This window comes from Pseudophryne corroboree, chromosome 5, assembly GCF_028390025.1.
Source record: "Pseudophryne corroboree isolate aPseCor3 chromosome 5, aPseCor3.hap2, whole genome shotgun sequence".
Lineage (NCBI taxonomy): Eukaryota > Metazoa > Chordata > Amphibia > Anura > Myobatrachidae > Pseudophryne > Pseudophryne corroboree.
Genome location: NC_086448.1, coordinates 563892311 through 563905108, shown reverse-complemented (window position 1 = coordinate 563905108; position 12798 = coordinate 563892311). Strand labels below are relative to the sequence as shown.

Genomic DNA, 12798 nt, shown 5'->3' with positions numbered 1-12798 from the left:
CCATAATCTCATCCACTCAGGTGTCGACTCCCTAGGGGGTGACAACTGTATAATAGGCAATTGCTCCGCCTGCATCTCATTTTCCTCCTCAAACATGTCGACACAATCGTACCGACCCACCGCACACACACAGGGAATGCTCTGATAGAGGACAGGACCCCACTAGCCCTTTGGGGAGACAGAGGGAGAGTATGCCAGCACACACCAGAGCGCTATATATAAACAGGAATACCACTATAAAATGTGCTTTTCCCTTTATAGCTGCTGTTAGTATCAAAACTGCGCCAAATTAGTGCCCCCCCTCTCTTTTTTACCCTTTTCTGTAGTGCAGGACTGCAGGGGAGAGTCAGGGAGACGTCCTTCCAGCGGAGCTGTGATGGAAAATGGCGCCTGTGTGCTGAGGCGATAGGCTCCGCCCCCTTCTCGGCGGCCTTTTCTCCCGCTTTTTTGTAAGTTCTGGCAGGGGTTAAAATACATCCATATAGCCCTGGGGGTTATATGTGGTGTATTTATGCCAGCCAAGGTGTTTTACATTGCTGCTCAGGGCGCCCCCCCCCTAGCGCCCTGCACCCTCAGTGACCGGAGTGTGAAGTGTGCCTGAGTAACAATGGCGCACAGCTGCAGTGCTGTGCGCTACCTTGTTGAAGACTGATGTCTTCTGCCGCCGATTTTTCCGGACCTCTTCTTGTTTCTGGCTCTGTAAGGGGGCCGGCGGCGCGGCTCTGGGACCGAGCTCCGAGGCTGGGCCTGTGTTCGGTCCCTCTGGAGCTAATGGTGTCCAGTAGCCTAAGAAGCCCAATCCACTCTGCACGCAGGTGAGTTCGCTTCTTCTCCCCTTAGTCCCTCGATGCAGTGAGCCTGTTGCCAGCAGGTCTCACTGAAAATAAAAAACCTAAAACTAAAACTTTCACTAAGAAGCTCAGGAGACCCCCTAGTGTGCACCCTTCTCGGCCGGGCACAAAAATCTAACTGAGGCTTGGAGGAGGGTCATAGGGGGAGGAGCCAGTGCACACCAGGTAGTCCTAAAGCTTTTACTTTTGTGCCCAGTCTCCTGCGGAGCCACTATTCCCCATGGTCCTTACGGAGTTCTCAGCATCCACTAGGACGTCAGAGAAATACACACGAGCTGCAGGGAATTTTTTTTTTTAAATGGCCACAATCCTCTCACATTTAAGCACTCACTATAAGATCACACACACACACACACACACACACACACACACACACACACACGTAATAAGTTCCCTCACATGCCCAAATGATACACCATAGGCCCATTGGGCCTCCTCACTGGCCCCTTCAATGCAACCAGACAAGCACCCAAATGCCATCAGAGATCCTCACATGCCCATCTTTAATACACTCAAGTTATTCTTCCCACATGCCCATCAGAGTCCCCCCCTATATGACATCAGACATCTCATAATGGGATCAGTACGTAATCCGGCTGGATGGGATCCCGGCGGTCGAAATACCGACGCCGGAATCCCGACCACACAATCCTGACAAGGGTGGCGAGTGGAACGCAGCCCCTTGCGGGCTCGCTTTGCTCTCCACGCTGCGGGTGCGGTGCCTCGCTACGCTTGGCACACTATTATATTCTCCCTCTATGGGTGTCGTGGACACCCACGGAGGGAGAATATGTCGGGATTGTGCCGGTCGGGATTCCGGTGTCGGTATTTCGACCGCCGGGATTCCGTCCGGCGGGATGTTGACCGCATCCCCTCATAATACCTCCTACATGTCATGAGACCTCCCACAATGGACATTACATGCCATCAGACATCGCCACTTGTTCTTTAACTGCCGAGACCCCACACGCTACATCATACCTCCTGCAATGCCCCTTAGTATCCTCACTTATGGGTCTATTTACTAAGCCTCTGGTGGAGATAAAGTGGAGATAAATACACGTTGCAGAGACGAAAGATGTCAATCTTGCCGATTGCTGCTGCTTCTGCAACACCGGGCTTCTAAAGCTCATCTATGCAAGGAGAAATTGGCGGTGAGAGTGACTGAACGTATGCAATTTCATAACATGCTTGTACTTGCTGCATACACTTTCCTACCTCAAGCAAGTCAATTTTCTGATACAGTTTTCTCATTTCTGCTGCTTTAGTGTAAATTTGAGGTACTTTTTCATTAACCACTTGAGAGGTGTCATTCCGAATCTTAGGGGAGGGGAAAAAAAAAAAAAAAAAAAAGTTAAAATCAACAAAGAAATATATCACCAAGAAAAATGCAACATTCGTTATTAGCTATCAAATGCAATCAAACTGTTTGAGATGGTCTCTGGTACCTACTCATCCCTTCTCCAATGTTTCTACATTGTCTGACTTATGTGTGGCACTCCTGCAGTCAAAGGGGCACCCCGTGGAATATATGGTGGACCTGAGCTGAAATCCACGAATACTAGAAGAACATGAACAATTCAACTAGAGGTACCACCAGTTTTTAGAATACCCAGGGCCATATCTAGGGCGGTGCGGCCACTGCTGCCACACAGAGTGCAGGTCACCAAAGGGTTATCCCTCTATTATGTGACTCATTTACTGTACTGATTGTATCCCCCCTCAAATTGGCTGCCTCCCTCTCTTCCTCCACTATCCCCTACTAATCTTGTATGATCTACAATGTTTGATTACTTGTTTTTTGAATACTTGCTCTGTTCATGAAAGAATATATTTTTGTAAAAAAATAAATAGAAAAGTATTCAAGCTGCTTTTTTTCCATTTTTTTCATTTAATTGCATTGCATCTTGGAAAAAAATAATTTGCTCAGATTTACGTCAAATAAACACAAAATACTCTATGTCAAATAATCTAAGAGAACAAATAAATATATATATTTATATTTGTAAAATCAGGCGATGGATGAATTGATGGCACAATACAAGATAAGGTGCGGTATTAGACAATGTGAATTTGGAGCTGTGAGATCAATTCCTCTTTTTCTGTTTTTACAAAGTAAAATTTTGAAATGTAGTTGATGGTTTCGGTTAGCTATTCATTTATTGGTACCTTTTCAGCATCTTACCCTGTACAGTGCCATGTTTTCCCCTATCAGCAGATTTTAGAACTCATTTGATTAATCACAGAATCCTTCTCCTCATGCCTTAAATAATTGACTTTCTACATTTGTCATTCTGTTACTTCCCCTTATCTCATTCAGCATTATCTTTACAAAAGAGATAATAAAAATATTCACTACACTTATGTCATTGTTTGATAATAATTGTGATTAGTATTAAAATAGATGAAGTCTAAAAGTCCCATATTAATGCTCTCAGTGTAAGCATGGTACTTACCATATCCAACATCCCAACAAACTCGTCAACTCTGACAAGAAGATCTTCTAAACTCTTGTCCAAATTCTCAATCTGAAAAAAACAAAAACATATACATTGAATAGTAAGGTTTATAAAGATCAACCTGCTTTGCAGAAATTATAAATCCAATAAGTTTCATGTTAGAAAAGGATATTTCTCATAAAGAAATACTGAAATTATTTTTTTAAATGCAAAGAAAACTAAAATTATATTTAGAAATTACATTATTTCAGTAACGCAGATATAGAGTGGACAAAGCAAGAAAAAAAAAAATAGAAATCCCAGTTATTTATTAGGGCGTTGGGTCACAACGTGCAGCCAGTCACATGGAGTCTACTAGGGTAGTTCAATAAGTAAGGTAACAAGACCTCTCGTGTGTAATGTTCTCTTACCCTTAGATTTAATTTGTTAATGCTGGTATGGTAAGCTTGCCCACACTGTGCCAGCCAAAGGCAGGGAATCTCTAATAAATGTACACCACTGGGATCGGTTTAGTGCGGCTTGCCTGGCATCATCAATATGGAAGTGCAATGGATGAAGGTCTTGGGCAATCTGCTTTAGACATGTTTTCTTTGGCGCACTTTGGTGCTAAAAGGGAGGGGTAATTCTGTGTAAGAAAAAACAATTTGTGTTCCCTAATGCACACTGAGTGAGTAATAATACTACATAATAATCAGATAATACGGAGATCTTAGTTGCGTATATCTGCAGATATAGGGTTAAGCCCCCAGGCATTAGGGAACACAAATTTTTTTTTCTTACACAGAATTACCCCTCCCTTTTAGCACCTGACTGATATTACATCTGATTGAGCAGCTTTCCAATATTTGTGCATTGTATTTAGAGAGGCATGGATGGGTCAGCATTAGGAGGGATTGCTGACTCCAGAGTGCCATTGGAGAAGCCAGGGGTGTCTCCAGGTAAGCTGGCTCTCAGATGCTGTAGGAGCCATTATCATGTGGCCTTACACTGGGCATTTAGACCCAGACATATATGTAATTATTTATGGGGTGGGTGTGGGGTGCGGTGGCCCCTGTGTCGGTATGGTTGGGCGGCTTCAGGTCGGCACACCCTAACACTTTATTAACACTCATGATTTTCCCTATCACTTTGTATATATTTTTGGTTTTTTAATCACACTTCACTTATATAGCACTTCTGTGCTTCTTATTAACCCTTATTAATTTTCACCTGTGTGCTGACCTGGGGTAGCCGACCTGTGCCGGCATGATGGGGTCCTGCACCCCGGACCCATACCTAGTATTAGGGACCCCCAGTGACGGAGAAGCCTTGTCGATCGGCCTGGGGGCTTAACCCTATATCTGCAGATATACGCAACTAAGATCTCCGTATTATCTATTATTATGTAGTATTATTACTCACTCAGTGTGCATTAGGGAACACAAATTGTTTTTTTTTACACAGAATTACCCCTCCCTTTTAGCACCTGACTGATATTACATCTGATTGAGCAGCTTTCCAATATTTGTGCATTAAATTCTGCTACTTAGCAGAATTTGCAATCCAACCTGAATCAGGCCCGAAGTCCTGAATACATTTTTACAATTTGTCAGTTTTAGGGCTTGTGGTCATTAGGTCGACAGTCATTAGGTCGACCACTATTGGTCGACATGAAAAAATGTCGACGTAAGTTTTTCCAAAAAATGTTTCCATTTTTTTTACTTTTTCATACTTTACGATCCATGTAGGCTACAATTGGGAACGGTAACCTGTGCCGAGCGCAGAGAGGCACCTTGCCTGAGGCATCGCGAGCGAAGCGAGCCATGCGAGGGGACACGGTGCACTAATTGGGGGTCCCTGTCACTTTACGAAGAAAACGACACAAAAAAAAACCATGTTGACCTTGTTCATGTCGACATAATGACCATGTCGACCAATAGTGGTCGACCTAATGACCCATACCCAGGTTGGTGTGGCCTGGCCGCTTTGGGCATCAAACTGCAACACTTAATCTAACACTGTTTTAATACCAAAAATATTTTATTTTTGGTTTTTTTCTAATGCAACACCATAGATGTGAATGGATCAGAGTGTCTCCATTCTTTCTTATGGGCAAACTGTGATTGGCTTTGGTCTACCTGGGGTCTGCCTATCAGGAAGCTGTTGCTATGGCAGCAGCTCCTGATTGGCTGCTGGGTCCCTCTAGTGACAGTCATGTGGAGGCCGTTATTTGTGTAGTAGAAGTGTACATGTACATGTACATACACTTGGCTCGGGTTATTTTTTTTTAAACCCAGGGATGCCTACATGGAACGAAGAGGACTAATCTATACTGGATTAGGGGAGTATAATTTTTTTTTTTTACTCTATGAATTTGTATTGTGGACAAATGGACGTGAATGGCTACGTGGGAGGGTGTAGTACAGTATGCCGGCGCTCGGGCTCCCGGCAACCAGCATACCGGCGCCGGGAGCCCGACCGCCGGCATACCGACAGCGTGGCGAGCGCAAAGGAGCCCCTTGAGGGCTCACTGCACTCGCCACGCTGCGGGCACGGTGTCGCGCTGCGCGCGCCACACTATTTTATTCTCCCTCCAGGGGGGCCATGGACCCCCACGAGGGAGAACAGCTGTCAGTATGCCGGGTGTCGGGATTCCGGCGCCGGTATACTGTGCGCCGGGATCCCGACATTCGGCATACTGAAGACCACCCACGTGGGATGTAGGTAATTACAGTATATGTAAGTGTGAGTGTGTAAGTATGCTCAGAGCTGGCCCTAATCAATATGATGCCCTAGGCAAGATTTTGACAGGTGCCTCCTAGCACCGCTGCTAGTTCCGCCTCTGACCCTGCACCCCTTTCCCATCACCCCTCAGTCATAGCAGTCCTCATTTTGGTGCTCCTACCCCCTATATTTTAATTAGGAACAGTGCGCACATTAAGCGTGCAGCCCAAAAAGGGGCGTGTTCTTTTGGGAAGGGGCATGGTCACACAATAGTGCCCCCAATTCAAATTACGCCACACCATATTGCTCTTTATTCACATTAGACCACACAGTAGTGCCTTTTCTATACATTACGCCATACAGTAGAGCACCTTATACACATAATGCCACACATTAGTAATGCCTTTCTACACATAATAGCACACAGTAATGCCCCTTACACATATGACACACATTATTAATGTCCTTATAAACATAATACGCCTTACACATTATGCCAACCTTTATTAATGCATTTATACACATGACACACATAATGCCTCTTACACATACGCCGAACATTATTGCACAACGAACCTACCCACACACAGCACTCACATGACTGCTAACACTATGACCTCTTCCTCTGCTTGGATACAGATTTGTCCTTATACATCTTGCCTCAATATGTCATGCAGCTCCCGTCCAGCTCTGATAACCTTGGGCGCCTTTTTATGCATAAAAAATTAATCTAATTTTCTTTGCTATGTGACTAGAACGTACAAGCAGCTTCTACTGATTAAAATGATATGTAGCATGCCTATATTCTGTGTGCCACTGTGGCTGTATCTGCATACGAAATGCTACGTTACAGTGATTTCCAGGAATACGCTGTAATGTAGCATTTCATATGCAGATACAGTCACACACAGTCATGACGCATATCATTTTAATCAGCAGAATCTGCTTGTGCCCCTAGGCATACCAAATACCCTAGGCATTTGCCTAGTTTGCCTATGCCTAGGGCCGGCTCTGAGCATGCTTTATTTTCAAGATATACTGTGTAAGGTGTGTGTCCTGTGTTTATTTCAATATTTATTTTACTGTAGAACTACAGGTACCAGCAGGCCCGTAAATGTGATTCTTCAAGTACCAGCATGCAGGGGGGGGTTGGGGGGGGCTTGCTGGAACCTATAGTTCCACTGTAAAAATAAGAATTTACTCACCGGTAATTCTATTTCTCATAGTCCGTAGTGGATGCTGGGGACTCCGTAAGGACCATGGGGATTAGCGGCTCCGCAGGAGACTGGGCACAACTATAAAGAAAGCTTTTAGACTACTGGTGTGCACTGGCTCCTCCCACTAAGACCCTCCTCCAGACTTCAGTTAGGATACTGTGCCCGGAAGAGCTGACACAATAAGGAAGGATTTTGAATCCCGGGTAAGACTCATACCAGCCACACCAATCACACCGTATAACTCGTGATACAATACCCAGTTAACAGAATGATAACAACTGAGCCTCTCAACAGATGGCTCAACAATAACCCTTTAGTTAAGCAATAACTATATACAAGTATTGCAGACAATCCGCACTTGGGATGGGCGCCCAGCATCCACTACGGACTATGAGAAATAGAATTACCGGTGAGTAAATTCTTATTTTCTCTAACGTCCTAAGTGGATGCTGGGGACTCCGTAAGGACCATGGGGATTATACCAAAGCTCCCAAACGGGCGGGAGAGTGCGGATGACTCTGCAGCACCGAATGAGCAAACTCAAGGTCCTCCTCAGCCAGGGTGTCAAACTTGTAGAATTTAGCAAACGTGTTTGACCCCGACCAAGTAGCTGCTCGGCAAAGTTGAAGAGCCGAGACCCCTCGGGCAGCCGCCCAAGAAGAGCCCACCTTCCTCGTGGAATGGGCTTTTACTGATTTAGGATGCGGCAGTCCAGCCGCAGAATGTGCAAGCTGAATCGTACTACAGATCCAGCGAGCAATAGTCTGCTTTGAAGCAGGTACACCCAACTTGTTGGGCGCATACAGGATAAAGAGCGAGTCAGTCTTTCTGACTCCAGCTGTCCTGGAAACATAGATTTTTAGGGCCCTGACTACATCCAACAACTTGGAAGCCTCCAAGTCATTTGTAGCCGCAGGCACCACGATAGGTTGGTTCAGATGAAAAGCGGATACCACTTTGGGGAGAAACTGGGGACGAGTCCTCAATTCTGCCCTATCCATATGGAAAATCAGATAAGGGCTTTTACATGACAAAGCCGCCAATGCTGATACACGCCTGGCCGAAGCCAAGGCCAACAACATGACCACTTTCCACGTGAGATATTTCAAATCCACGGTTTTCAGTGGCTCAAACCAATGTGACTTAGGAAATCCAACACCACGTTGAGATCCCAAGGTGCCACTGGAGGCACAAAAGGGGGCTGAATATGCAGCACTCCCTTAACAAAAGTCTGAACTTCAGGTAGTGAAGCCAGTTCTCTCTGGAAGAAAATCGATAGAGCCGAAATCTGGACCTTAATGGAACCCAATTTAAGGCCCATAGTCACCCCTGACTGTAGGAAGTGCAGGAAACGGCCCAGCTGAAATTCTTCCGTTGGGGCCTTCCTGGCCTCACACCACGCAACATATTTTCGCCATATGCTGTGATAATGGTTTGCGGTTACTTCTTTCCTAGCTTTAATCAGCGTAGGAATGACTTCCTCCGGAATGCCCTTTTCCTTCAGGATCCGGTGTTCAACCGCCATGCCGTCAAACGCAGCCGCGGTAAGTCTTGGAACAGACAGGGCCCCTGCTGCAGAAGGTCTTGTCTGAGCGGTAGAGGCCATTGGTCCTCTGACATCATTTCTTGAAGTTCCGGGTACCACGCTCTTCTTGGCCAATCCGGAACAATGAGTATAGTTCTTACTCCTCTTCTCCTTATTATCCTCCGTACCTTTGGTATGAGAGGAAGAGGAGGGAACACATAAACCGATCGGTACACCCACGGTGTTACTAGAGCGTCCACAGCTATCGCCTGCGGGTCTCTCGACCTGGCGCAATATTTTTCGAGCTTTTTGTTTAGGCGGGACGCCATCATGTCCACCTGTGGCTTTTCCCACCGGTTTACAATCATTTGAAAGACTTCTGGATGAAGTCCCCACTCTCCCGGGTGGAGGTCGTGCCTGCTGAGGAAGTCTGCTTCCCAGTTGTCCATTCCCGGAATGAACACTGCTGACAGTGCTAACACGTGATTTTCCGCCCATCAGAGAATCCTTGTGGCTTCTGCCATCGCCGTCCTGCTTCTCGTGCCGCCCTGTCGATTTACATGGGCGACCGCCGTGATGTTGTCTGACTGGATCAGTACCGGCTGGTTTTGAAGCAGGGGTTTTGCCTGACTTAGGGCATTGTAAATGGCCCTCAGTTCCAGAATATTTATGTGCAGGGAAGTCTCCTGACTTGACCATAGTCCTTGGAAGTTTCTTCCCTGTGACTGCTCCCCAGCCTCGAAGGCTGGCATCCGTGGTCACCAGGACCCAGTCCTGTATGCCGAATCTGCGGCCTTCTTGAAGATGAGCACTCTGCAGCCACCACAGCAGAGATACCCTTGTCCTCGGAGACAGGGTTATCAGACGATGCATCTGAAGATGCGATCCGGACCACTTGTCCAACAGGTCCCACTGAAAGGTTCTAGCATGAAACCTGCCGAATGGTATCGCTTCGTAGGAAGCTACCATTTTTCCCAGGATCCGCGTGCAGTGATGCACCGACACCTGTTTTGGCTTTAGGAGGCCTCGGACTAGAGATGACAGCTCCTTGGCCTTCTCCTCCGGGAGAAACACTTTTCTCTGTTCTGTGTCCAGAACCATCCCTAGGAACAGCAGGCGTGTCGTAGGGACCAGCTGTGACTTTGGAATGTTTAGAATCCAGCCGTGCTGTTGTAGCACTTCCCGAGATAGTGCTACCCCTACCAACAACTGCTCTCTGGACCTCGCCTTTATCAGGAGATCGTCCAAGTACGGGATAATTAAAACTCCCTTCTTTCGAAGGAGTATCATCATTTCGGCCATTACCTTGGTAAAGACCCTCGGAGCCGTGGATAGACCGAACGGCAACGTCTGGAATTGGTAATGACAATCTTGTACCACAAATCTGAGGTACTTCTGGTGAGGATGGTAAATGGGGACATGTAGGTAAGCATCCTTGATGTCCAGTGACATCCATGTAATCCCCCTCGTCCAGGCTTGCAATAACCGCCCTGAGCAATTCCATCTTGAACTTGAATTTTTTTATATATGTGTTCAAGGATTTCAAATTTAAAATGGGTCTCACCGAACCGTCCGGTTTCGGTACCACAAACATTGTGGAATAGTAACCCCTTCCTTGTTGAAGTAGGGGCACCTTTACTATCACTTGTTGTGAATACAGCTTGTGAATTGCCTGTAACACTGCCTCCCTGCCTGAGGGAGTGGTTGGCAAGGCAGATTTGAGGAAACGGCGGGGGGGAGACGTCTCGAATTCCAGTTTGTACCCCTGAGATACTACTTGAAGGATCCAGGGATCCACCCGTGAGCGAGCCCACTGATTGCTGAAGTTTTTGAGACAAGCCCCCACCGTACCTGGCTCCGCCTGTGAAGCCCCAGCGTCATGCTGTGGACTTAGAGGAAGCGGGGGAGGATTTTTGCTCCTGGGAACTGGCTGTATGCTGCAGCTTCTTTCCCCTACCTCTGCCTCTAGGCAGAAAGGACGCGCCTTTAACCCGCTTGCCCCTATTGGGCCGAAAGGACTGTACCTGATAGTACGGTGCTTTCTTTGGTTGTGAGGGAACATGGGGTAAAAATGTAGACTTCCCAGCTGTTGCTGTGGAAACGAGGTCCGAGAGACCATCCCCGAACAATTCCTCACCCTTATAAGGCAGAACTTCCATGTGTCGTTTGGAATCTGCATCTCCTGTCCACTGCCGAGTCCATAACCCTCTCCTGGCAGAAATGGACATTGCACTAATTTTGGATGCCAGCCGGCAAATATCCCTCTGTGCATCCCTCATGTATAAAAGTGCGTCTTTTATATGCTCTACGTTTAGCAATATAGTGTCCCTGTCTAGGGTATCTATATTTTCTGACAGGGAATCTGACCACGCAGCAGCAGCACTGCACCTCCATGCTGAAGTTATAGCCGGTCTCAGTATAACACCTGTGTGTGTATATATAGATTTCAGGATAGCCTCCTGCTTTCTATCAGCAGATTCCTGCAGGGCGGCCGTATCCGGAGACGGTAGTGCCACCGTCTTTGACAAGCGTGTGAGCGCTTTATCCACCCTAGGGGATGTTTCCCAGCGTGACCTATCCTCTGGCGGGAAAGGGTACGCCATTAGTAACCTCTTAGAAATTACCAGCTTTTTATCAGGGGAAGCCCACGCTTCTTCACACACTTCATTTAACTCTTCAGATGGAGGAAAAGCTACTGGTAGTTTTTTCTCTCCAAACATTATACCCTTTTTTGTGGTACCGGGGGTAACATCAGAAATGTGCAACACATTTTTCATTGCCTCAATCATGTAACGTGTGGCCCTACTGGAAGTTACATTAGTCTCATCGTCGTCGACACTGGAGTCAGTATCCGTGTCGACATCTGTGTCAGCCATCTGAGGTAGCGGGCGTTTTAGAGCCCCTGATGGCTTTTGAGACGCCTGGGCAGGCACAGGCTGAGAAGCCGGCTGTCCCACATTTGGTATGTCGTCAAACCTTTTATGTAAGGAGTCGACACTATCGCGTAATTCCTTCCACAGCACCATCCACTCAGGTGTCGACCCCGCAGGGGGTGACATCACATTTACAGGCATCTGCTCCGCATCCACATAAGCCTCCTCATCAAACATGTCGACACAGCCGTACCGACACACCGCAAACACACAGGGAATGCTCTGACAGAGGACAGGACCCCACAAAGCCCTTTGGGGAGACAGAGAGAGAGTATGCCAGCACACACCAGAGCGCTATATAACACTGGGATCCCACTATCAATGAGTGTTTTCCCTTATAGCTGCTTTTTTATATATATCTTATATATATATATTATCTATACTGCGCCTAAATTTAGTGCCCCCCCCTCTCTTTTTTACCCTTCTGTAGCATTCAGACTGCAGGGGAGAGCCAGGGAGCTTCCTTCCAGCGGAACTGTGAGGGAAAAATGGCGCCAGTGTGCTGAGGGAGAAGCCCCGCCCCTTTTCGGCGGACTTTCTCCCGCTTTTTCTGGAATACTGGCAGCGGTAATTTTACATCTATATAGCCTCTAGGACTATATATGATGTATATTTGCCAGCCAAGGTGTCATATATTGCCCTCAGGGCGCCCCCCCCCAGCGCCCTGCACCCATCAGTGACCGGAGTGTGAGGTGTACATGAGGAGCAATGGCGCACAGCTGCAGTGCTGTGCGCTACCTTGGTGAAGACCGAAGTCTTCTGCCGCTGATTTTCCGGACCTCTTCGTTGCTTCTGGCTCTGTAAGGGGGACGGAGGCGCGGCTCCGGGAACGAACACCAAGATCGGGTCCTGCGGTCGATCCCTCTGGAGCTAATGGTGTCTAGTAGCCTAAGAAGCCCAAACTACCACCTGTTAGGTAGGTTCGCTTCTTCTCCCCTTAGTCCCTCGCTGCAGTGAGTCTGTTGCCAGCAGATCTCACTGTAAAATAAAAAACCTAAATATACTTTCTTTCTAGGTGCTCAGGAGAGCCCCTAGTGTGCATCCAGCTCAGCCGGGCACAAGAATCTAACTGAAGTCTGGAGGAGGGTCTTAGTGGGAGGAGCCAGTGCA

At 47.1% G+C, this 12798-nt stretch overlaps 1 protein-coding gene across 1 annotated transcript in view; it reads right to left on the bottom strand.

Moving 5' to 3' along the window:
• The window catches only part of LOC134928046 (biogenesis of lysosome-related organelles complex 1 subunit 4-like), a 31482-nt gene that overhangs the window by 15143 nt on the left and 3541 nt on the right, over positions 1 to 12798 (bottom strand). Inside the window, exons 2-3 of the mRNA XM_063923287.1 lie at positions 3308 to 3379; positions 2070 to 2171 (exon numbers count right to left, since the gene is read on the bottom strand). Coding sequence (XP_063779357.1) covers positions 2070 to 2171; positions 3308 to 3379 — 174 coding nt within the window. The remainder of the gene's footprint in view (positions 1 to 2069; positions 2172 to 3307; positions 3380 to 12798) is intronic.